This window comes from Petaurus breviceps, unplaced genomic scaffold (genome assembly GCF_028583685.1).
Source record: "Petaurus breviceps papuanus isolate PSGF00001 unplaced genomic scaffold, PetGlider_PUasm1.0 90556, whole genome shotgun sequence".
Lineage (NCBI taxonomy): Eukaryota > Metazoa > Chordata > Mammalia > Diprotodontia > Petauridae > Petaurus > Petaurus breviceps.
In genome coordinates, this window is record NW_027187273.1 from 4,942,583 (window position 1) to 4,969,543 (window position 26,961).

The window sequence follows — 26,961 nt, forward strand, 5'->3', positions numbered from 1 at the left end:
ATTCACTCTGCTCCAAAAGTGGTGAGGCAGACAAGGAAGCCCCTGACAGCAATGGCATACTGAATGGTAAAGGTGTGTCAGTCTGTACCAGATCCCAAGCCTATGTCCCATGTTTTGTGGAGGAGAGAATCAAGTTCTCAGTTCAAAGTTCTTGACTCTTGATCCAATGACTAGCCCCAGTAGATGGTATGAGGTTATGAGTAGACCATTATTTGGAAACTGTTTTTTATTGTCAACATTCCTTTGCCTGATTACAGTGGAGTAAATATTTAACAACTGGAGGTGGTGGGGGAGGGGAGAGGAGGTATGTGAGGAGAGGCATTCAAGGAAAAACTATTAAGTTTGATCTGAATTTTTGGCATCTTCTCCATCACTTCAAGTCTATATAATCAATAAAACAATAAATCAAGCTCTGATTTATAGCATTTGCTGATCTCTGAGGTATAAATGTTCACACTGAAAATTTAACAATCTGCTTGTTCTCTCCAGACAATTTAAGCTGACCACAGCACACAACGGCATGGGGGTGCCCTTCCTAGAGCCTCTGGGTTCAGAGTGGCCTATATACCATTTGAAGGTTGCCTGAGACCAAGAGAAGCTGAGGAAAGACAGTCATGTGGTCATTTCTCAAAGTAGCTTACCGTTTTTGTTATTCCAATGCCAATAATAAAATGCTCTATATAGTTGAACATGCTCTATGGGAAGTGATTATATTATGTGAACTATGAAATATATATTTAGGAAGGAGGAAGCATTTCTGGTGAGATGGGGGCTTAGAGCTGATTCTATTTGAATTACCCTCCCACTAAGGAGGGTAGATTTCTGAAGTCAGAAAGTCTGTATTCACTTGCCTTCTTGAGGCTACCAACACCCACAAACGAATTAGGGGGAATAGCTGATTAATTCAGTTGATAACTGGCTATTTGCCAGAAAAACTGAGTTCAACTTTCTTGCTGGTGGTAGTTGTATAGATTCACACTCTCACTGACTTGGCAGTTGTGAGAAGACAACCTTTCTTTTTAGAATACATTTGGACATGAAATAACAAAAAAGAACAGAAAAAAAAAAAAACTGTGAGGTTTTGGGAGTCTCCTGCAAGAAACTTGGGCCTTTGAAGAAGTGGGGAAAACTCAGAAAAAGAAAAGCACAGAAAAAAACTCATTGGAGTTTTTGGAGACTATCTTGTGGGCTCTTTGTTCAAAGGAATGGAGAGAATCCAAAGCTGAAACTGAAGGACTCCATCCCACTCTTAATCACCTTCCTTCAAACATCAACACACTATACACCACACGTAGGCATACCTACAACTTGTTTTCTCTCTCGAAAATTAGAAATTTCTCTCTTTCTTCATCCCTTCCACAACATTTTCCCAACTTTTCTCTAGGGGGGGTCACATCTTTATCTAGGGATTTTAAAAATCAGGAAATCTCTCCCTGAAGCCTTTCCAATAGTTTTCTATTTTCTACTGCATAAAATTTCTCTGCCTGGCTTTTAAGGTCCTCCCTAAACTTGACTCACCCCACCTTTTTAATTGTATTTCTTTTTGTGCTCTAATACAAACCTTTCACTCTGGTCAGAAATAGCCTTACTGGTAGGCCAGGTAACACAGCGAGTAAGAGCACCAGCTCCAGTGTTGAGAAGACCTGGAGATCAAATCCCAGGCTCAGACACTTAGCACCCACCCAGAAACACCTGGCCGTGTAACCTTGAGCAAGTTACTTAACCCCAATTGCTTAGAGGCGGCCAGGTGGCTCAGCGAGTAAGAGCACCGGCTCCAGTGTCGGGATGACCTGGATCAAATCCAGGCTCAGATACTCAGCACCACACCCAGAAATAATAACTGGCTGTGTAACCTTGAGCAAGTTACTTAACCCTGATTGCTTTAAAAAAAAAAAAAAAGAAATAGCCTTACTGCCTATTTGAACATACTATGCTAATTATGCTTCCATTCCTACACTTAAAATTTCCCCAGATTTTAACAAATAAGTATAGAGGGTTCTGTCTCCATGCCTGTGTCCAGGTTATCCTCCATCCTAGGGATGCTCTCTTTCCTCATCTCTGACTCTTGGATGCCCTAGCTCCTTTCAAGGCTCACCTCCTACAAGAAACCTTTCCTGATCCCCCCAAATACTAATTCCCTCTTACAAAATGATTTTGGATCTATGTCATATTTATCTATTTATTCAGATACATGTTGTAGCTTTAACAGGGCAGCTAGGTGGAACAGTGAATAGAGTGCCAGGCCTGGAGTCGGGAAGAACTGAGTTCAAATCTGGTCTCAGACATTTACTAGCTGTGTGACCCTGGGCAAGTCACTTAACCCTGTTTGCCTTACTTTTCTCATCTGGAAAATGAGCTAGAGAAGGAAATGGCAAACTACTTCAGTTTCTTTGACAAGAAAACAACAAAAGGGGTCACAAAAAAGTCAGACATGACAGAAATGACTGAACAACAACAAAATGTAGTATCCTTATCTCCCCTTCCCCTACCCCCTCCACACACACACACATCTACCCCCTAGAACATAGGTCTTTGGGGGTAGTGAGAGTTTTCTTTTTGCCCTTGTACACAGCACATTGTTTAACACTTACTAAATGCTTATTGAATTTAATTAAATTAAGAGAAATATAAGAAATATTTCTAATTTTTTTAAATTCATGAAAAAGACATAATCTGCTGACAAATAACTTAAATTTTTCTTAGGATAGCAACTTGCTGTTTTGTGTGTTTTTCTATATCTTTTCCTGTGTTTTTACTTATATTTTTCTGTTATCACAATTAAACAGCACATCTTCTCTTTCTCTGTGCCTCATTTTCCTCCTTTGTAAACCGAGGATGTCAGACCATATGATCTCTAAAGTCAGCTCTAACTCTATGAATATACTATGATCAGTCAATTAGAAAAAGAGGGAGGAAAAAATTCCATTTTTCCTCAATTTTCTTTTTTATAAAATAGAGATCATAGCAGGGAGAGATATTAAAAATGAGAGGATTTCCCCCCAATTTATTTTCAAAAGTCTTCATTGGACTATAGATTTACAGCAGGAGACCTTAGACATCATCTGGTCAAAACCCTTCATTTAGATAAAGAAATTGAAGCCCAGAAAGAGGATGTGACTTACCCCATATTGTACCCAAAGCAGAGTGGGGAATCCCTCTCAAATTAGCTTCCATTCTTTGGGAATTTCAAACCAATTGTGACAAATGCATCCCTGCCAGGGATGCCCAGATCTCTCTGGAATTCAGAAATAGCTCTTGGATGAAACAAGTAGCTAACATATGCAGTATGATTTCAGGGACACCAAGATCACCACCACCCCACCTTGTCCATCCAAATACTTCTCTCTCCACCTGACCTGTTGGCTGGATTTCCAACATTAGCTTCTGTGACTTAAGGCATTGTCACCCATCCAAATGCAAATCACCCCTTGGAGAGAGGTAAGCCATCAAACTTCATCTGCCAGTTGAACCGCAGGCTTTTCAGCATCTTCCTTGGGAGTGGATTTTAATAGGAGAGAGGAAAAAAGAACAGAAGGACCTGCTGGGTTGGGGGAGAGGGTGTTCATCAGCAAGTCAGACACAAGATAGGCTAGAGAAACAGCCCGGGGGCTTCTTCTTCACCTCCACAATGTATCTGAGGACCCAGGGAAAATATTAGAGAGATTTGTAGTTCCACCTAGTGGCAGAGAGTAGAGTGTTTTCTGCTGCCAGAAGAAAAAAAAAAAAGATGAAAAAAACTGGCTTCAGTTACAATCCAGATACTATTAGGTGCAAAGAAGAAAAGCTACCCATGAAAGACAAAGCTCACATTCCGACTGACATGCTGCTTCAGAGAATTTTTGAAGTCAGTGACCAGTATGGGCTCAAAATAAATCAGTTATGTTATAAACCTTCACCCCCAGAGGACAGTGTAATTAATGTAAGGTAGTGGGAAAATAAGATGACTGGATTAGGAATCTGACATCGGGTGGGATCCCCAGTTCTGACGCTTACCATGAAGTGACTTTGGGCAGATCAATTATATCATCCGTTTAAAACTGAAAGAGATTTTAGGGGTCATTTGGTCCAACTATCTCACTTTACAAATATGGAAACTGAGGCCCAGAGAGCTTAACTGATGCCCTAAATCATACCTGTCACAAAAGTGGCAGAAGCAGGATTCCAACCCATGTTCTCTGACTCTAGTCCCATTACACTTTCCACTGTGTCATGTTCTGTCTCTAAGTCTGTTTCTTTATTTGTATTTTTAAGAAGTGGGACCGGGGGAATTAAACTAGATGAATGATCTCTGAAGTCCCTTTATGATTTTATGAGTTCTAGACTTGACTAGGGCAACTAGGTGGTGTAGTGGATACAGTGCCTGGAGGCAAGAAGACTCATCTTCGTGAGTTCAAATCTGGCCTCAGATACTAGCTGTGTGACCCTGGGGCAAGTCATTTAAGCCTGTTTGCCTCAGTTTCCTCAAATGTAAAATGAGATAGAGAAGGAAATGGCAAGTCACTCCAATATCCCTGCCAAGAAAATACCAAATGGGATCACAAAGAGTCAGAATCATGATTGAACAATAGCAAAGACATAACTACCAACAACCAGCTGTTACTCCTCTTCTCTTAAATCCATTTCCTATATCTATGAAATGTGTGCCTAATGATTATTGATAAAGAATAAGGGATAAATCTCTAATTTTATTGATATAAGGAACTCTAATGAAAAAACTCTTTCTATCAATGCAGGACAGCACCTTATCTGCAATTTATAGTCTTAGAGGGTTACCTAGAGCACTGTGACTTACCCAGGGTCACAAAGTCAGTATATGTCAAAGGATGGTCTTGAACCCAGATCATCCTGGTTCCAAGACCAGCTCTCTCTATTCATTATATCACTCTGCAAATATCTTTTGGTTGACTTAAATGATTAAGATTGGACTAAATTATCTCCAAGTCTCTTCCAGCTCTGACATACTCTGATTCTAAGATTCAACAATACATATAAACTTCAAATTCAGTAAATGAAAGTGGCTGTGTTCCCCTCCTCCATTTACTAGAAAGAAACCAGTCTGTGAAAGCCTCTCTTGAAAGTAGAACCTTTTACTTAAGCCATTAGCCTTTTTAAAAATCATATTTATATATTTGTTTGCTTATTTTTATTGATAGTGACTACATTTGTTATAAAGATTTACTATTCTTAACTGAAAGAGGGATGAATTTGGAGTCAGGGGACCTTGAGTGATAGGATCATAGTACTGGAAGGAACCACTGAGGCCATCTAGCCCAATCCTTTCACTTTACAGATAAGGAAATTGAGGATAAGAGAGGTCAGACAATTTGCCTGAGATTATACAGGTGGTAGACTACAGAGACAATCTGCACCAAAGTCCTTTAAGCCCAAATCCAGTCTCTTTTTATTTTAAACATTTATTTACTTTTAGTTTACAACATTCACTTCCACAGTCCCTTGAGTTCCAAATTTTCTCTCCCTCCTTCTCCTCCCCCCTCTTCCTCCATGGCAAGCCATTAGTCTTAATAAAAGAAGTGTAAGCAGAAGAAAGATTCTAAATCTTAATTCTAATTGCTAATTGTTTTTCTCTCCTGTCAACCTTAGATCTAATATGCATGGGAAAAAATCACTATTATTGATAACATATACTATAACCAAATATAATTTTCATCATCAAAGAAATGATCATTTGCAATAAAGCAACATTTGTTTATTGAGTTTATAAAGTATTTTATCATTCCAGAGCTCAAAATATTATGCAGATAACTTTAAAATAACAAATAATAACAAAAGTCTTAGTGCAGTTTTAAGCTATTATTTAAGCTATTGAAAGTTAAAAGTCTATCAATCAATCAATATTTATGAAACACCTACTATGTGCCACGTATAAGCAGTGGGGATTAAAAAAATGAGGTAAAAGGCATTCCCTGCCCTCAAGGAGCTCACTATTTTAGTAGGGAGACAAAAAGCAAAGAAATATGTACAAATAAATTTATATACAGGATGAATAGTAAAATAATTAAGAGAAGAAAGGCACCCAAAATTAAGAGGGGTTAGGAAAGTCTTCCCGTGGAGGATTGTAGTAGGTGCTCAAAGGAAGCCAGTAGGTAGAAATGAGAAGGAAAAGAATTCTAGGCATGTGTGAGAGCCAGAGAAAATGCACAGAGCCAAGAGATGGAATGTCTTGTTCAGAGACCAGCTAGGAGGTTAGTGTCACTGCATCAAAGAGTATGTGTCAGGGAGTGAAATATAAGAAGACTGGAAAGACAGGAGAGGGCTATTATATGAAAGGCTTTGAATGCCAAACAGAGGATTTTATATTTAATCCTGGAAGTGACAGGGAGTCATTGGAATCTAATGAGTAGGAGAGTGACATGGACAGACCTGAGCTTTAGGAAAATCTCTTTGGCAGTTGAATGAATTGGGGCAGGGGGTAAGAGATTAGTGGGGAGGAGACATGAGGCAGGCATTAGCAAGCTATTGCAATAGTCCAAGTATGAGATGATAAGAGCCTGCACCTAGATGGTGGTAGTATGAGAGAAGAGAAGGGGGGATATTTGAGCACTGCTACAAAGGTGAAGTCAACATGCCTTGGTAACAGGATAGATATGGGAGGTGAGATATAGTGAGAAATTGAAGATAACATGTAGTTTGTGAGCCTGAAGGGCCTGAGAGGACAGTGTCACCTCAACAATTATAGGGAAGTTAGGAGGAGGAAGGAGAAAGTTTAGGAAGAAAGATAATGAGTTTAGTTTTAGACATATTGCGTTTAAGATGTCTACTGGACATCCAGTTTGAGATATCTGAAAGGTAGTTGGAGATGTGAGATTGGAGGTCAGCAGAGCACTTAAAATAGGATAGATAAATTTGAGAATCATCAGTATAGAGCTGGTAATTAAATTCATAGAAGCCATTGTGTGGCCTGAGGGTATGTGCAGTGCAAAGTGTGCATGCTTTGTGTCCAGAACCAAGGCTGCAGTGAAGTTGCACAATACAACATGGGCAAGTGAATTGGGAAATATCTCAGATTCATTATGAGTTTGATTTTTAATTAATTTTTGGTCATTGGGCATTCAGAAACCTTGGGGTCACAACCCACAGTTTAAGAAGTGCTAGATAGAGCACACTAAGGTGGTATAATAGTACTAAGACTTTGAGACAGCCTGTATTGACCTCAACTTGAAAATGGGAAACTAGAGAAGGAAAAAGCAAGAGGAAATCCCAGAAAAGAGGTTATAAAACAGAAATCTGCACCAAGACTTAGCAATGGGTAGATATATGACCATCAATTGGTCCAAGTCACTTAAAGATGCCAAAATCAAACACCTATGTACTAAATGTTCAGCATGTTTCCAAGCTGGTATGTATGAATATGATTTCCCCTAGAAGTTACATATAGCATAGCAGTCAGTAAAAGTATGGTATGTTTCTCCCAGGGCAGCAAGGTGGTGAAGTGGATACAGTTCCAGGCCTGGAGTCAGGAAGATTTGAATTCAAGTCTGGCCTCAGACATTATCTGTGACACTTGCCCTGGGCAAGTCACTTAATCCTGTTTGGTTCAGTTTCCTAATCTATAAAATAAACTGAAGAAGGAAATGACAAACCATTCCAGTATCTTTGCCAAGAAAACTCTAAATGGGGTCACAAAGAGTCAGACATGACTGGAAACAACTGAACAAAATAATATGGTTCTTTCTGTGACAAGATAAAAACAAATGAATAACATAGACCAAGAATGGGCTATGGGAATAAGAATGGGTACAGAACAGGTACTCAAAAAATTCTTTTTTAATTCAATTGATCTCTAGAGATTCACTCACCTTCCCCACACCCCTTAACTTCTTACCTCCCCCAAACTTCCCTATTTCTGTTGAGGGGACCAACAGCCTCCCAGACACTCAATTTTCTAAACTGGATGTCATAATTATCTCCATTTTGGAATCTTTACTCTTCTTCATTCTACCATATACAATCACTTACTAAATCCTATTGATTCTACCTCCTCCACGACATCTCTCACTCCTGTTTTCTTCTCTCTGTTCATAATGCCACTAGACTGGTGCAGCCCTCACACCCTTTACCTCAGCCACTGTCATAACTTCCTAAATGGTTTCCTTACTTCTATTCTCATCTTTCTCCAATGTACACTTCACCTAGCTGAGCCTTCCCTCCACCAACAGTCTTCCTATTAAACAGGCCTGTATCCATCCCTAATATATGCGGTCAAAGGATATGAACAAATAATTCTCAGAAGAATTGTAAACAATTAACAACATATTAAAGACTGAATTATTATAATATAATAATTCTCAGAAGAATTGTAAACAATTAACAACATATTAAAGACTGAATTATAATAAAAGAAATGTACATCAAAATAACTGAGATTTTACCTCTCCTGGCAAACTGACAAAGATGACCAAAAAAACAGAAATAGTACAAATGGAAGTAGGGACATCAGAAAGACAATTACATCCATATGCTGTTGATTGAGCTATGGATTATTCCAGTCAGTCTGGAAAGCAGATTGGAATTGTGCCAAACAAGTGACCGTGAAAATCAATACTTTTTGACCAAGATATTTCACTAATAGGCATATGTCCCTAAAAGGTCAAATACAAAAATAACAGTACAATATAAAGCAAAATATTCATAACAGAATTCTTTGTGATAGCAAAGAACTAGAAACAAAGTAAATGCCCATCAATTAAGGAATAGCTAGACAAACTGACAGTCTATGAATGCAATACATGAAGAAATCAGAGAAGTAATGGAAGACTTCAGAGGAACTGAGACACTGAAGAAATCCAAACCAAGAAAACAAAATAAACAGTGACTTCACCAATGCTAGTAGAAAGAACAGCAACAAAACGAGAAAAAGAAATGAGCATTGTACCATTATAATGACCAAACTTGGTCTCAGAGAACGATTTTTAAAATTGTAGCTTTTCTTTGTAGAGGAAGGGAACTAAGGGAGTGGAATATTGCATCTTTTATCAGACAATGTAAGTGTTCCTTAGGTTCACTGAACTGCTTTTTTTCCCTTTTTAAAAAAAAAAAATCTTTGTTTTGCTCCCTGATTAGGAGATTAGTAAGAAATATATTTGGAAGTGAAAGTGATAGAAAAACAATTGCTATCAATAACAACATTTCTTAAACATTAAAAAAAAAAAAGAAATAGTCCTGTGTATCACTCCCCTGCTCAGTGGCTCTTTATTGCCTTTGGGGTAAAATACAGATTGTTTAATTTGGCTTTTAAAGTTCTCTACAATCTGCCTTCAGTCTACCTTTCCAGCCTTTTCTCCCTTTCATGCATTGTTTCCCAGCCAAATTGAACTAGTAGCTGTTCCTGGAACTCAATTTCTATCTCCTGTCTTCCTGTATTCCCACAGAGTGTCCCTCAAGACTGGAATGCATTGCCTCCTCACATCCATCTGTCAGAAATATCTTTCTCCAAGATTCACCTCAGTTGCCACCTCCTCTATAAAACCTTCCCTGATTCACCATCCCCACCAATCTCAGTGCTCTCTGGTTCCCCAGATTATCTTGTACTATACTTATCTATGTACATATTGTATGCCCCTAATGGAAGGCAAACACCTTGAGGGCAAAGATGATTTTTACTTTTGTAATCTCTGGTGCCTACCACCATGTTTTATACATAGAACTTAATAAGCATTGCTGCTGCTCTGTCTGGCTTCAACTCCAGGGAACAAGATGCCCCTCTCCTGTTAAGCTTGTCACTTCTAAACTCACCACTTTACTGCTGACTCTAATTTTGACTGACGGTTCTCTCAGCCTCCTCTGCCCTCTTCTTGGAGAGCTGGAGAGTGGAGTAACAAACTCCTTCCAATGCCTTCCCTTATAAAGCACCAAGATGACTGACTCATTCTACTATCCATCTGCTACTCTGCCTAGTTGAAACTCCACAGAACAAGATGCCCTGTGCTCAGTACCCCTTGGCACTGCCCCCACTTTCCTGCCTCCTTTTGTGTGCTGTCTCCCCCCATTAGATGGTAAGCTCCTTGAGGGCAGGGACCATCTTTCTTTTTATTAATGGTATCCCTAGTGCTTAGCCCAGTGCCTGGCACATTGTTGTTGGAGGTGCTTAATAAGTGTTTATTGGATTGCATTGAATTGCACTGGACTGAGGATGAAGGGGTGGGAAGGAGGTATCCATAATTGAATTTTCTTTGAGATTTGGCACTTTGTGCCTGGAGCTAAAATAGTTTTTTGATGAGTTGAGACCAAGGATTTGTTGAGAAAGCAGGTTTGGGAAGTGAAGAGCAGAAAATATAAACTTTTTTTGGCCCCATGTTCATGCCTGTCTGTAAAACAAAGACATTTTCATGACATTTTGTATTTTTATGACTCATTTAACACATTATATGCTACTTTACATCGGTAATACTGTAATAATATAGTATTACATACTAATATATTACTTTTGAGTATATTTGCTTCCTTTCCCATTAGACTTTAAACTCCCTAACCTGTCCTGCAATTCTTTGAAATCCTACAGAGCCTTGGCTATAGCAATGCTTTAAAAATGCCTGGTTTTCAGCCAATTCTCCAGTGGCCCTCTTTAGTTTGGGGACCTTCCAAGGGTGGGATCAGATCCTAAAACAACATTGCCAAAATACACCTAGACCAAGAATCACATACTAAGTGTCTGAGATCAGCTTTGAACTCAGGTCTTCCTGACTCCAGGCCTGGTGTTCTGTCCATATTGCCCTCAGCCTCCCTATTTTATTGTAATAGTACAGCCCAACTATAGACACTGAATCTCTCTACAATTATTTAATTCTTCTATTACTTCTGTATACATTGTTCTGTAATTGTACATATATAAAGCATGTTCCCCTCAACCCCAAACCATTCCTAAATGGACTAACAGGGAAGCCAAGGGATGGTGAAGCTGTATGCACGGATAGCTAGATGGATGTACAACCTACAAATACAGAAAACTACACAGACCAGGGCATTATCCATCCAAATTGGTGAAGTTTAATAAGTTGGACACAACCAAAACAACTGATCAACAACAATATTTTATAACGGTATTAGTTCATTATCAATGATAGCTTTAAGCAAAACAGTTTTTCTTTGCATATCTTTTGACAGTATTTATTTTTGCCTTATCTGAAATCATTATTCCATCTCCTATTTTTTTTTTACCACATCTGAAGTATAATAAGTTTTATTCCAATTCCTAATTCTAATTCTGTATATGAAATTATGTTTCAGAAGCTTATTGTATGAAGCAAATAGTTGGGCTGTTTCCTAATCCATTTAGTTCCTTCTATTTTGTAATAGTCCACTAACTTTCAAAATTATCATTTCTCTTTCTCAAATTTCACACTTTTTTTTTCTTAAACAAGCACTAGGACCCTATGGTTTGTTTGTTTTGCTCTAAATAATCTGATCGCAATTTTCTCAGACAGACTATCCTCCTTCCATTCCGCCCCCTCCGCCACCCCCGAAAAGCAGATTCCTCGATTGTATTTATTGTTTTACTCTTTTTCACATTTACTTTGTTTAACATGCTTCTGGGTCCCTGCTACTCAGTCCCCACTGTCCCACATCTTTGCTGAAATGATATTTAACTGTGGTGACCACTTCCAGAATTATAATTCAGTTCTTTTCCTTTCCCCCTCTGTGCCTCCTCTAGGATATGCCAGGATTTGACTTTCCTTTTTTTCTTTTTTGTTCTTTGTTCTCTCAATGATCATCACCTAAGTTGAGAGTTCTCAGTCAAGCCTTGACCCCTCCAGCACCCAGCCCTGCTGTGCATTTTGGGATCCTTCCTAACCCAACCTAAACTATTGTTTGAAACATCTTCACCCATGACACACCATTAGTAGAAATATTAATTCATGAAGGAGGCAGCATGTAATTAAGTGAATTTTAAATCCAAAAAGACAATACCTACCAGGCTCTACTATTCATCAATCCCCTACTCACCCTGGGCCTCAGTCATCCTCATCCATAAAATAAGAGAGTTGGACCAAATTACCTTCAATGTTCCCTCCCACTCCAAGTCCATTGTCCTATTAACATATTCCCCTTCCCATCTTAAAAAAAAAAAATATTTTTGACCCTGATTCAGTGGCTTTGCAGTAAATGCTTTCTCTTTGTTCTCTTAATGACTATCAGACATGGGAAGATTTCTAAAAGGCACTACTAGCCTTCTAGGCTCCTTGCTGCATGTAAACATTGATTTTATTTTATTTTTGCTTAATACCATCATGGTATATGGACTTATTTACCATACTTATTTCTTTTCTTTGAATTTGCATACCAAATGGCTGATACACATAACTTTTTTTCCATAAGAATAATACAAATTTTTTCCTTATACTGAACATAAAATCCTTTTTTTCATTGGTAAGTTTTACACAATGTTATCTAGAGGCTAGAAATTTATTGCCCTTGCTTTAATAAGATGTCATGCTTTAGCTTTTGCTTTCATTTCTAATGGTGATGAATAGTCAGGAGATTCAGAATATCTCTCTCTGAAATGTAAAGTTTCCTCCTAAGCTGCTTACAAGATCCTTTGTTTAATGTTAAAAGCTCTGGAACTTGGCTGCATTTCTGATCTGAATTTGAGGTTCTTCTGCCAACAACCCTATGAATTCTATGTGCTTTGCTCTCCATTTTCAATATTTCTGGGCAGATTTTTTTTTGTTACAATTTCCTGGAGTATAGTATTTAGGGTTTTGTTTCATCTTGAGATAATTCTTGGCTTATTTTACTATGCTCTGTCTTCAAGGAGACTTGCCTTTGCTCCTATAGATCCCAAGTATTCTTACTATTTTGTTGGCTATTGACCTAATTATATTGTTGTTATATAATTTTATTTTTGCAGTCCACCTTTTCTCCAATAACTCCCCTCTCCTACCCAACAGAACCATCCCTTTCAATAAATAAAAAAAAAAATCAATACATTAGTCATGTCCAAAAATGTATGCCTCATCCCATACCTCATTCTATACCTGTATATATAGCCCCCCACCTCTGCCAATAGGTGGGAGACATCAGTCATTACTTTTCATTCTAAACCATCAACTCTTTTTTGTTTTAATCATCATTAAGAGCTCTAATTTGACTTTATATCTACATTTAACAACTTCTATTAAGCTCTCCCATGGCTCTAAGGCTACTTGTAGTTGAACCAATCTGTGTTAGGAATCAATTTGCAGTTATCATAGCATCATTCCCCTTTTCTGGAGATTTCATGTCTTTTACCCCATACTATTTATTGTATCATCAGGCCTTTTTGTATACTCATTTGGTCAGTCCCTGCAGTCCCTTCCTATTTTTCCATGTGAAAACTTTCCTTTTACCAATTTGCATTTATTTTATTTGGCACCTAACTTGACTTAACGTGATAAATGGGAGCTGGGCTTTGGCATGACCATTCACTCACCCATCTTGCTGGAGCTCCCCTTCGTCTCTAAATCCCCATAACCTAGCTTAGACTAGGCCTTTAATAAATGTTTGAATGGAAGTCATCTCCAGCATACCTAAGAGTTTTCCTAAGGAAGCCAATTTAAAAGTATTTCATTCTGTTCATAAATAAGTTTTGTTCAGTCTCAGAAATCCTTGGAGTGGTTGGTCAAAGGTGTGATTCCCTTCCAAGTTCAGTTATAGAAAGGCAACATGGAACAACAGAAAAAAGCACTGGACTTGGTAATCAGGAGACCTGGATCAAATCCTGGTTCTAAAACTTACTGGGTCACCATAGGGCTTGTCACTTAAACTGGTTTCCTCATCTGTAAAATGGGTATGTGTGATCTTTCAAGTACCTGACTCATTAGGTTGTTAGGAAAGTACTATGTAAATGTGAATTGAGTTTAGCTATGGAGTTGTCTTTGGATTTGCTGAGAGCTTAACAATGGTACAACTGTATTGATTCAGAACTGGGTGAATAGCTGGAACAAAAGCATAATTGTTCATGGTTTGATGTCATATTGGAAACTGCAGTAGAGTGCCTCTCAGAATCTCTACTTGTTTTTAAATCAATGACTCAGATAAGGCCTAGAGGCATGCTTGTCAAATTTATAAATTACACAAAGCTAAGGGGGATGTTAACATACTGAATGGCAGTCTGAATTTGAAAAGCTTTTCATAGGCTAGAGTACCTTACCAAGATCAAATTAAATTTAATAGCGATAAATATCAAGTTTTACACTTAGATTCAAAAAATCATCTTCACACATATGAGAGAGGCATGGTTAGAGGGCAGCTCATCTGAAAACGCTGTTTTAGTGTAGAGCAAGCTCAACAATGTGAGTGACATGAGAGAAAACTAATGGGGAGGGAAGGTTAGGAAGAAATGTTTATTATAATGCCAGGCTCTGTGCTAAGTATTTTACAAACATCATCCCATTTATCCTGGTGCAACACTTACTAAGCTGTATGACTATGCAAGCTGTTTGCCTCAGTTTACTCATTTGTAAAATGGGTATTGTGACAGCACCTACCTCCAAGGATCGGTGACAGGCTCAAATCAGCTAATCATTACAAAGTGCCTCGCATAGTATCTGGCATGCAGAAAGCACTATATGCTAGTGAATGCCAGTGTTGCTATCCTCAAAACAACCCTGCAAGTGGGTACTATTAGGATCCCCATTTTACAGTTGAGAAAACTGAAACAGATTTGTTTAGCAACTTGTTCAGGGCCATACAGTTAGTGTAGTGTCTGAAGCCAAATTGGAACTCAGGTCTTCGTGTCTTCAGGCCCAATGCTCTGTATACTATGGTACCACTTAGCTGCCAATATTAGACAATGTTGAGTGGCATATCATCAAGGAAAAACGAGTCAAAAATCCCACTGTTCTCTGACCTGCTCAGACAACTTCTGAAATACTATGCACAGAGAGCTAGCTAGGTGGTACAGTGGACAGAACATTGGCCATGGAGTCAGGAGGATCTGAGTTCAAATTCAGCCTCAGACACTTACTAGCTGTGTGTTCCTGGGCAAGTCACCTAATCCCAATTGTTTCCCCCTTCTCGTCCCCCCAAAAAAAACCTGTTTAGTTCTGCACATCATATTTTAAGGACATTGATTAACCAGTTTGTGCCTAAAGGTAGGTCAAAGTCCTCAAGTTCATATTATAGTGGGTCCAGTTGAATTAGGTATGTCTAGTTGAGAGAAGATTGGGGCGGGGGGAACTGCCTTCAAGTATCTGAAGGGCCATCACATAAAAGATGCATCTTACTTTTTTTTGTTTAGTTCCAAAGGGGCAAAGCTAAGGGTAATGATCAAAGTTACAAAAAAGACAAATTTAGGCTTCACCTAAGGAAAAACTTCCTACCAATCAGAGTTGCCCAAAAGCATAATGGCTTGTCTCAGGAGTTCTACCAGCATCTAGTACAGTGATCTGCACAACTGTGCTCAATGAATGTTTACTGATTTAAACTGAACTGACTGTAAATGTCTGAACAGCAGGGCCTAGGAAAGTTTCACTGTTGATTCCCAGGAAAATCAAACGTTTCAGGTCCATAGAAGCATTCTAGTTTTTTCAGAACCATTCTAGTTAACTCAACCTCATCTACATCACTCTTCATTTAGACTTGCTCTTTTGGTTTGTTGTCTTTTGGCTGCCATACAAATGGACATTAATAAAGCATAACCCAAACTTTTTCATTAAATGATCTAGTAGGAATATGGGTGAAAATGCCTTGCTAGGTGATACAGTGGATAGAACACTGGCCCTGCAGGCAGGAGGACCTGAATTCAAACCCAACCTGACACTAGCTGTGTGACCCTGAACAAGTCATTTAACCCAAATGCCTTGGGGGGGGGAGGGGGCAGGAATTGACTTGCCACCAGCCAACATGAAAATCAAAAATTTACTGTCAAGTTTTCTACTTTATACTCACAAATTGCTTGGCCAATGCATACTGCTGCATAATCACACAGTTTCCTAAATCTTTCTAGTCAGCTCAACTCTACTACAGTGCTGTAGACCAGTGGTTATCAAACTGCAGTCCAGGAGCCCCTGAGTCCCTTTCAGGGAGTCCATGAGGTCAAAACAATTTTCATAATACTACTGAGATATTTTAATTTCTAACGTAGTAAATATTGCTTGATAAAAACCAACATAACACAAACATATTCACATAACAAAAACTCTGTGAGGAATCCTCAATAATTTTTAAAAGTATAATGGAGTCCTGAGAACAGAAATTTTGAGAATCGTGACTTAGACTTATCAATATAACCTTATGTATGTTATGTTCATTTTTATCATTTTAAAAGGATTTAAGAAGAAAAAAGTTATCATAACAAAAACACAGAATTTCAAGTTGAAAAAGAATGATATATGTACATACATATATACACACATATACATAAAATACATATATATGTGCGTGTATATATGTATATATTGTTAAGGAATGGGGGTTTTGTCCTTTTCTCACATTTACTCCACCTTTCCCCCTCCCATGCCACTTCCCTTTAGGAGGAAATTTTTGTTTTTTCCTTTGTTGTACTGTCATAAATATGCAAACTTCTGTATGAATTGTGAACTCTATGCACTTGCTTAGGGTTCCACATGCATATTCATTTCTCTTGTAAGAAATCTAGCTGCAACACAATGTCTCATGGACTTGTGATATTGTTTTTGGTTAACAATGTTTGTTCTGTCAAATTCAAAGTCCTCAAATACATCTTAACAATCCCACACTGTCCCATAGATATATCTAGTGTTCTCTTAAATTTCCAACATGAATGAATTACTAATAAAATTTTTTGTAAAAATCTGCCACAAATTTAAACTTCATAAAATCATAAAGCTAAGAAAGACCAGTTTTGGAGATCATCTAATACAGCATTGTCAGTAGAAGCAGGACCTCCCTGCAGCTCCAGCTTCCACCTTCCCCAATCCATGTAAAAAGGGGACTCTAAACAAATTTTGGAGCTTCAGAACCCACAAAATGACACAGAGAAGCTAACCTCCCACTGAGGACAGCCTGGCAGGCCGGCAGGAATCGGCCAGTGCTCTGGGAGCCAAGCCCAGCCCCTCGCCAAGGCTTTAGCCCCAGGGCGGGCCTGACCAGCCACCAGCAGGAGGGACTCCAGATCAGCAGCAACTGTGGCCATTTCCAGATTCATCAACACATAGATGCGAAGGACAAAGTGAGAGGTCAGTGCAGTCTGGAATTTGGGACCAGTAAGTGGGAATGCGTGGCTTTTGCCCCCGGGGGTGAGAAGCCTCTGAGACGCCAGCACAGCCAGCCAGCACCACTTGGCAGCTTCAGCTGCTGGCCTGCAGAGTGTAGGGGGACCAAGCACCAGTCTGAGGGGAAATCACTCTTGCTTTAACCTGCTTGGATCTGGATTGCAGTCTAGGGTGTATGTCAAGCTTGCCAGAGCATGTGGAGGCTTCAGAGAGGGCACCCATCTAATACAGCATTTGGGATGAAAGCTCCCCTGTCTGGTGGCAAAGTCCTACTGTAGCAAAAAAGCCCAGGGGTCAAGTGAATGAGGAGTGAAATGACCAGGCAAAGGAAACAAAGGAGACAGAAGATTCCAACACTAGACTCCTATTTTGGGGATAAAAAGGAGCAAAGCATGGAACAGGAGGAAGATAGCGAAGTCAGAACTCCTGCACCAAAAGCTTCAAAGGAAAATACGAGCTGGTTACAGGCCATAGAGGACCTTAAGAAGCAGATAAGAAAAGTGGAGGAAAAATTGGGAAGAGAAATATGAAGAATGCAAGAAAATTGTGAAATGAGAATCAACAGCCTAACTGAGGAAAATAACACTTTAAAAACAGACTGACTCAAATGGCAAGAGGCTCAAAAAGGCAATGGGGAGAGGAATGCCTTAAAAAGCCGAATTTTCCAGATGGAAAAAGAATCTCAAAAGCTCAATGAGAAGAATCATTGCTTCAGAATTAGACTGGAGCAAATGGAAGCTAGTGACTTTATGAGAAATCAAGATGCTGTTAAACAGATCCAAACAAATGAAAGAATAGAAGGCAATGTGAAATATCTCATGGGAAAAACCACTGACCTGGAGAATAGATCCAGGAGAGATAATTTAACAATTATTGGACTACCTGAAAGCCATGATCAAAGTAAGAACCTAGAAATCATCCTCCAGGAAGTTCTCAAAGAAAACTGCCCTGATGTTTTAGAACCAGAAGGCAAAATACAGGTTGAAAGAATCCACCGATCACCTCCTGAAAAAGATCCCAAAAAGAAGACTCCTAGGAATATTATAGGCAGATTCCGGAATTCCCAAATTAAGGAGAGAATATTACAAGCAGCCAGGAAGAAACAATTTGAATATTGTGGAAACACAATCAGGATAACCCAGGATCTGGCAGCTTCTACACTGAGGGATCGAAGGGCTTGGAATATGATATTCCGGAGGTCAGAGGAGCTGGGATTAAAACCAAGAGTCCCCTACCCAGCAAAACTGAGTATCATGTTTCAGGGGAAAATATGTTCATTCAGTGGATTAGAGGACTTTCAAGCATTCTTGCTGAAAAAACCAGAGTTGAATAGAAAATTTGACATTCAGATACAAGAAGCAAGAGAAGCATGAGAAGGTAAACAGGGAAAAGAAATCATAAGGAACTTATCAAAGTTGAACTATTAACATTCCTACATGGAAAAACGATAATTGTAACTTATGAAAATTTTCTCAGCAGTGAAGGGAATAGAAATATATGTATGTCTATATATGAGGGTATATGGGCATATGAATACATATGTGAATGTGTGTATATATACTTACAGGTATACATAGAGGGCACAGGACCAATTTAATAGGAAGGGATGATACTTAAAAGGTGAAATTAAGAGGTGAGAGAGGAACATAATGAGAGGAGATGGGGAGAGACAGAATGGGGTAAACTATCTCATAAAGAAGAGGCAAGGGAAAATGGTTACAATGGAGGGGAAGAATAGGAAGGCAAAAGGTAATGGGTTGACCTTATTCCCATTGAATTTGGCTTGGGGAGGGAATGAAATACACACTAAATAGGGTATCTCACCTTCCAGGAGAGTAGGGGGGAAGGGGATGAGAGGGGGGATGTTGGAAGGGAGGGCAGGCTGGGGCGGGGGGGGGGGGGGAAGTTGGAAGCACTCACTTTTGAAAAGGGACGAGAATAGAACAAGTGGGAGGTGGGATAGGAGGGAGGGAAACATAGTCAGTCTTTTACAATATATCTACTATGTTATTGTTTTGCATTAGCCACACATGTACAACCTATACTGAACTGCCTATCTTCCCAGTAAGGGTGGGTGACAAGGAAGGGAATGAATCTGGAATTCAAAGTTTTAAAATCAAATAATCATATACACACACACACACACATATATATGTATATATATACACTATTATTAATACTATTTTACATGTAATTGGGAAATAAGATATACAGGCACTGGGGCATAGAGATCCACTGGAAAAGTCGAAAGGGGTATGGAGAAAATATGGGAGAGAGCAGAGTGGAGAAGGGGATATCCTGTGAGACTGCTATTTTGGGGTGGTGGGTAGGGGAAAAATGGGGAGAAAATTTGTAACTCAAAATCTGGCGGAAATGAATGATGTAAATCAGAAGTTAATAAAGCATTTGGAAAAAAAAAATACAGCATTGTCCTTTTCCAGTTAAAGAGCCTGTAGGGTAAGGGGGGTAGTTGTGGTTAAAGTGAGTTGCCTTGGGGCGGCCAGGTAGCACAGCAAGTAAGAGCACCAGCTCCAGTGTTGGGATGACCTGGAGATCGAATCCTGGGCTCAGACACTCAGCACCACACCCAGAAATAACTGGCCGTGTAACCTTGAGCAAGTTACTTAACCCCGATTGCTTAAAAAAAATAAAATAAAATAAAATAAAAATAAAGTGAGTTGCCTAAAATAACCTTGTGGCTAAGAGACAGAACTGATACTCCCATATCTGTCTAATGTTCTCTCTACTAACACCATGGCTTCAAACCAATCACCAGACTTTGGGATTAATGTATTAATGCCACAATTTTAAAATTTTATTGATATATGAAATCCTGGCAGACAACATCCCTTGCCATACCTGGGTGCTGGTTGTTATCCAGAGTGTCTTGTCTATCCTATCTAGTTGTAATTTGATTTTTTTAAAAGTCTTCTTGATCACACCTTTGTTCTTAAATATTTATATTTAGAATTTCTCATTCAGATATATCTGGAGTGGTTGTAAAGAATCTAATTAGCAGTAAAATGCCAGCAAGTGATAACACTTAAGTTTTTAAAAGCAAGAACAGAAGCATTCAAGATAAATCTTAAAAAAAAACCAGCAAATGTAATCAGCATACATAATATGAACCACAGAATATACAAACATTTCTCAAAAATTTATTGATAGAAACAAGTGTATTCAAATGTAGCACTGAGCAAAAAAAATAAAAAAGAAGCGTCTGGAATGCCAATAACACTAGAGAATCTCACTCATGGATTACATTTCCTCTGATTTAACTAGCACCATTATTTCAAATATCAGAGTTTAAATTAGAATCTTTTCTAAAAGTATAAAAAAAAATCTATCACTATAAAGATTAATTTATTATTCCAGTAAGGAAGTTTTACTCCAAATATCTCCTTAAAAATCAAATCAGATTTTACAATTTGTAACTGACAAAAGTGGTTTAAAAATGTATTCGGTTCCATAGCTGGGCAACAATAATTACCCACTAATGCTATTTTTTGGTAGTATGTTCATCAAAGATATCCGAAATTGGCTTTTCATAAATCTCTGAATATCAAGAAAATACAGGAAATTGCGATTAGTACACCATTTCTAACACAAGTCTTAGAAAATATCTTTCTAGACTACAAAAATACTAAAATTGCATATCAAAATCTCAGCATATCCAGCTTTTGCTACAGCAGACAAATATTTAAAACACACTTAGTGATCTTATACCACAGTATTTTTTATCATCATGAACATAAAGTACCTTAATAATTTTACTATTCGAGTCATCCTGATTTAATGATCATTTTCCTCATATTCTTTCGTAATTAGATCATTATACCAAGATTATGTTGCTAGTAAAAGACCTGCTAGAACCAACATAAATTTCTTGGTATTCTAATTACTTCTGCAAGTACAATCACAGTAGAGAGCTGTTGGGTATCCAATTTAGGAATATTTCCATTTAAGGAGTACCTACATCTGCACAGGATTAAGAAACATTGTGAATGAGGTTTATTGGTTACATAGTATATAGTACCATGGCAGTCAAGAGAACAAAATTCTGAATCGACAACCCAGACTCATCTACTCTGGTATAAGAGGGAAAATCGTTTATTCTAAGCAACATCAATTTATAGCAGAGTACCTCTGTTTCTCAATGAAGCAGAACTATGCCAAATTAATGAACTAGGTCATGTACCAAATCATGGCAAATTATTTGCTATTCAAGTCAATCAACCTATATGGTACCAAACTGGGATTTCTAAGTATTTTCAGAGCAATACTGTTGTACCTTTTGAATCAGAAAGAACCAAAAGTGGTCATCTTCTGTACCAGCACAAATTTCACAAAATACTGAATGATTTTCTTTTAAAATGTTTTTCTGTGACATGCATCATAATAACTACTACTATTTAAGACTGAAAACATGTCCCTTTTGACAAAGTGAACAAAATCTTCAAGAGGGCACATAGGCTTGCTGGAATGCTTGTGGTGTTCCTGGCAAAAAGAGGTGTGGAATGTGACATCAACTCCATTATAAAGAATACGGATAAAATGATCAGCAGGTCTTTCTCCATCTTGCCACAGTTCAAAAACCAATCTGGCCGCAAATCTTGGAAACCTGGCTTCAGTAATACCCAAGGCACTGAGAACTGGCGACAAAGTGACATCATGAGCAGAATAAAGAACAAAAATCTCTTCCTTCTTGCCTTCTGCAATGCGTAGCATCCGGTTGACCGTCTGGTTAAGTACAGGATGAGAGGCCAGTAGTGCGTACTTGAAGTAAAGTTTCCTTTCACGTCTCTCTCTTTCATCCTCTATCTGATGTGTCTTGATAACTTTAAAATGCTCTATGTCAATACAACCATTTTTGGTACAAGGGAAGCTGACATTGTGGCAAAAGTGGCATAACATAGAATCTATAGGGTTAGCAGCTCTTAGTTGCCTCGTGGGAATCCCCACTATTTTTGCCATTTCCACATAAGTGTTCTCTAACTGGTTATTTTTAACACGCAAGAGGTACTGACGACGTTGTTCCTTTTCTAGATACTGATTTCTCATTGGGCAATCACAACTTCCAGAACAGAATATGGTGCTCCACTGGTGCCTAAAGTTAATTTTCTTCCACTCAAAATCTGGGAGAAGACTATAGAGCAAAGCCAGTCCACTCTGGAGAGTTCGACTTTTTCCAGTTGTCTCTAAGTAAAGATGCTTTGTGGTCCAATCTTTTGGAAGGAGTTTGTGTTTCTTTAAATAAATGTCTCTTAAGAGCTGTCCATTCTTCAAATGCTGAACAACACCTAACAAAAATGACAACAAAAGTTTTCCTGAATATAAGAGGTGAAGGAAAGTAAAAGAGAGCGCATAAAAAATAGAATAGTATGAGGGACAAGTATATAAAAGTTTAATCAATCTTAAAATTTATGATTTTTTAAATGAATATGAAATACAAATATCCGAACCCAATTCAGCTTTGCAAGCTGGACAACCATCATCAATTCATGAAGGAAAATTGCATAAAAATTTATATGGCAGAGATGGCAGAGAGATATCTGTCCTTCACTTACAGGAATAGTATGATAATGCTTATTCCACACCTGCTTTTCCTAGACAGCATAACGTCTACTCAATTTCTCCAACCTCCCTGGGGAACAGTCCCTGGCTGTCTTCTATACTACTCAGGGATCCTCCCAAAAGGATGAAAATATCAGCTACCATATATAAGCAACTGGCTGAGAAATCTATAACTAGAAAGGGCAGAGGGAGGACTTTTTCTTCTCCATTAGCAAGTATTCTTCAATTTGTAGGGAAGAATGAAGCTTCAATTTGCTCGATATATTCTTTTAATCAAATGTAAATAAATTTTTAAAAATCTACTCATCTGCTACTATTCCCTCATTTATTAATATCCCTTTATGTTCTCATTTGACCTTCCCATTCCTGAGCTAGTGAGAACTACTGTCTCAAGAGAAGCAATTTAAACTCTTAAAGACCCATTAATCTTAGTATTTAAAAGGTAGGGTACAGTATAATTTCAAAAGAAATCCCAAGTAGTGAAATGTGAAGCTGATGATGAAAAACTGTACCCAGATTTCATAAAGCTACATGGCTAGACAGAAAACTAAGAGATAAATTTTTAATGTAGGCATATACAATATAATATTTAAGAAAAGATAATCCATACTAAGTTTATATAAGTAGTGGCTCTAATCTATCAGGTACAATCAAAAGAAGAGGTCCAGGCGTCATTAATACGCTCGGGAAGACATGCAAAATGTGCTGCTGACTACAGTCAAAAAAAGACAAACAATATGCTAGGCATCCTCAAAAGGGGAAAAACAAAGAGGAAAGCACTTGTCAACTCTGCATAAAACCATAAGCCACAGAAGACACCCAGAATACAAATCTCAAAAAAGATGCAATAAGGGCAAACAAGAGAAAGTTATTACTAAACAAAGTGGGAGAACTCTTAAAAGATTAAAAAAAATTCCTAATTCTTCACTCTACAATGAGGGGATATGATTGAAGTTCATGAACTCCAGAAGGACATAAATATGTTAAAAATGATTTGTGTATCAGAGTTTGTATTTTCCTCAGAACTTCTTATGATTTACCGTTTTTTATGTGCAATAGCCTCACTAGACTAAGTTCCATATGAGAGAAGGAATCCTATCTTATCTAAAACTCCTTCCAAGTGAACAGCAAAGTGTTTCACACACTTAACAAATGTTTGATGAATTGAACGCAATCAAATCTTAAAATATTAGAACAAACAGGTGAGTCTCTCCTTGACACTTGAAAGAGAGAAGACAGTATTTTTTCTAGCAAAAAAGAGAGTCCTATATTACAGTAAAATATAGAAATTTGAGGAACCTGTTATCTGCAATAGAATGGAACACCAGATGGAGGTGAGGATTCATTTTCCATTTTGCTTTATTATCCCCTAAAACCTAATGTAGTGCATTGTACACAAAAGACACTTAATAAATGTTGTTGAACTGAATTGAACCTCAAGAAGTATGGCAGATTTAAAATATAAACAAGATCTAAGTTTATATACATAAATTTTTGATAAATTCTTTGGTCCATAATTAAAGGGACTTGGAAATAAATGTACAGGGAATGACCCTAAACATTTGAAAATGAGGCTGAGTTCATGAAGAAAATTGTACTCTCTTACATCATCAACCTTGAGGCCACTTTTCAGAAGCCAACCACATACAGACTGGATGGGTTACTGGTTTGATGTAATATGACAATTCTTTTGTTTAGAGACTAATTGCTACTCTAATCATCATATAAAAGAAGTGACACTGGGTTCTCACAAAAGTTATACCAAAAAAAAGTATCAAATATGACAGGTCCCACGCCAAGCTGGAAAAGCTTAGTTTAAAAGGTGAGTGACTGTGTATGTTCTCTGACAACCAGTCTAGCTAAATTTGGAAAGGCTCATCATCTGCATGGAAACAGTAACTCTAGAAGAATAATTACTAATACATGGGGAGAGTACCCACAATTACAACAGATCCTTGAAGTACCAAAGTAAGATTAATTATTGTCTCACTTGTCCTAGTGATGTGGTAGAAGATGGGGTCAATCTTTTCAAGTCAAATTTCTTCCCAATGAACGCTAGGAAGTTAACACTAGAATTGATGTAGCAAAAGTTGATGATAACCCATAGTGATAGCTAACATTTATATAAAGTTTTAAGGTTTTCAGTGTTTTACATATATTATCTCATTTGGACATTATGTTCCCAAACAAGCTTTTTGAAGATTAAAGTTACATGAAGGCAACAGATTTAAAATAAAATAACTTTAAAAGTAATGTAAATTTGTAGGGAAGAATAGAAAAATATATAAAAACATGACCGGGTAGTATTTCCAGCCACAGAAAATAACCTCTAAAGAAAAACCTGTTCTTGGGAAACAGAAACTTACCTGTCTGTGTGAGTTCTCCCATTTCACACAATGAATGACTAGGATAAAGAGGCAGGGTACTAAGAGTGCCTTCCATTAAGACTTCAGATGCTTTTGACATGTGATTGATGAAAGCTTCAAGTTTAGGATGATTTGGTTTCCTAAAAAGGACAAACCAAAATACATTTAGCCCAATAAATGTTTCATGTAATAATACAAAAACAAAACTGTAAACTGATAAATTGAATGGTTTATTCTAACAAATCATATTGTTCAAAGTTATTTGCTTTTTTTTGTACCTATGGTCCTTCATAAACAATTTTAGTCCATACTTAAGACGATGAGCTTTAGGTCTCCAAATGCATTCATGGGCAGGCAGCTCCCAATTATCTGTGTGCTACTGAGTTATCAGATTCCAGGCCTCCTCTCTAGACCTAATCATGATTTTCTAATTCAACTTCTCTGGAGCTAGCTAGTTAGCTAATCAAGCAAATGTCTTTGGAGTCTAGTAGGCTCCTGAGGCTTTGATGCTGAGTATTCCCTCTCATCCACCAACCATATTTAAAGATCAAAAGGTAAAATTGGCTGCAAGGATAAAGGGCTACAAACCTAACCATGTACTGATCACCAGATTTTTAATATTAAATTTAATTATTATTTGACCACTTATAATCAATTAAATTGTCATTCTTCAAGTCCCAGCTTGAGTCCTTCACCTCCTATTTAAAGCTTTTCTTGAAAAGTTCAGACCACTCATTTTTTTCCTCTAATTTCTATTTCACATATTTATTTTACTGTATAATTTAGCACTCTATTATACATTCTAACTTTCTAATTGTTTCATGCATCTTGCCCTTATGTAAAGCCAAAAATTCGACTTTAAAGTTACTTTATAGAATGATAATATTTAACTCAGTTTGATATATATCAAACAAAAAACAACTGAATGATTACCAAGTAGGGCTATAAAGGAAATTTATAATCCAGTTAGGAGAGTAAAATATATATATGCACAAAATAATTTGTTTCCTTTTATTAACTGAGTTGTACAGACAAAAAATACTTAGGATTTTAAAGGAATAAGAGAGGACTTCAAGCTGTACTGGTCTGGAAAATCTTCATGGATGAATGAGATTTGAGCAAGGCCTTGCAAGATGAATAGATTTAAATAGATGGGAAGGACAGGGAAGCTATCCTAGATAATAGGAATGCCATGAGCAAAATCTGAAAGGTAGTAATAATGTATTAGTCACGTTTCAGGGGACAGTACATTAATTAACTGGGAAGGAGAAGTGAAGGAAAATAAAATTAGAAACATTGTGGACAGACTGTAGGGGGCATTGAATGCCATGCCGGGAAGCTTAGACTAAGTCACTGGAGGTTTTTTAGCAGGTGTATGAGATGATGAAAGCAGTATTTTTGCAGAATTAACCTTGTAGTGAATAGAAGCATATGATAAGCACTTCACTTTCACGATTAATGCATTTTAGCATGTTTACACCACATTTAAACGCACCTTGAGTCAAACCACTGGCTGGCCAAGAAAAAGAAAAAGAACCAGTGTAAAACCTTAAGTTTTAATCTTTGCAATGTATTAATACAAAATTAAGTTTAAAAGTAAAAAATCTAGTAATAAATAATTTTCCCTGATTAACAAAATAACAAGAATGAATGCACACTTTCCAACTGATTACTAAAATGCTGTTTACTCAGTGACTGAAAGAGAGAAGTTAACTGCTAGATTAAGAACAAGAAACAGCAAGGAGAAAGGCAAAGATCAAACTGCTCTAAACAGCAAACTCTCACCACCTGAACTCCATTAACAGTGACATTTTAAATGGATGCAATCATGA

The 26,961-nt window shown here is 37.7% G+C and overlaps 1 protein-coding gene across 4 annotated transcripts in view; it reads right to left on the reverse strand.

Moving 5' to 3' along the window:
* Positions 1-20,327: 20,327 nt before the first annotated feature.
* PXYLP1 (2-phosphoxylose phosphatase 1) overlaps positions 20,328-26,961 on the reverse strand; it is a 55,974-nt gene continuing 49,340 nt past the window's right edge. For all 4 annotated transcript variants that reach the window (XM_069063368.1, XM_069063367.1, XM_069063369.1 and 1 more), the window contains 2 exons: positions 25,130-25,269; positions 20,328-22,489 (listed from right to left, as the gene is read on the reverse strand). In XM_069063368.1, coding sequence (XP_068919469.1) covers positions 21,558-22,489; positions 25,130-25,269 — 1,072 coding nt within the window. In that variant the 3' untranslated portion in view covers positions 20,328-21,557. The remainder of the gene's footprint in view (positions 22,490-25,129; positions 25,270-26,961) is intronic.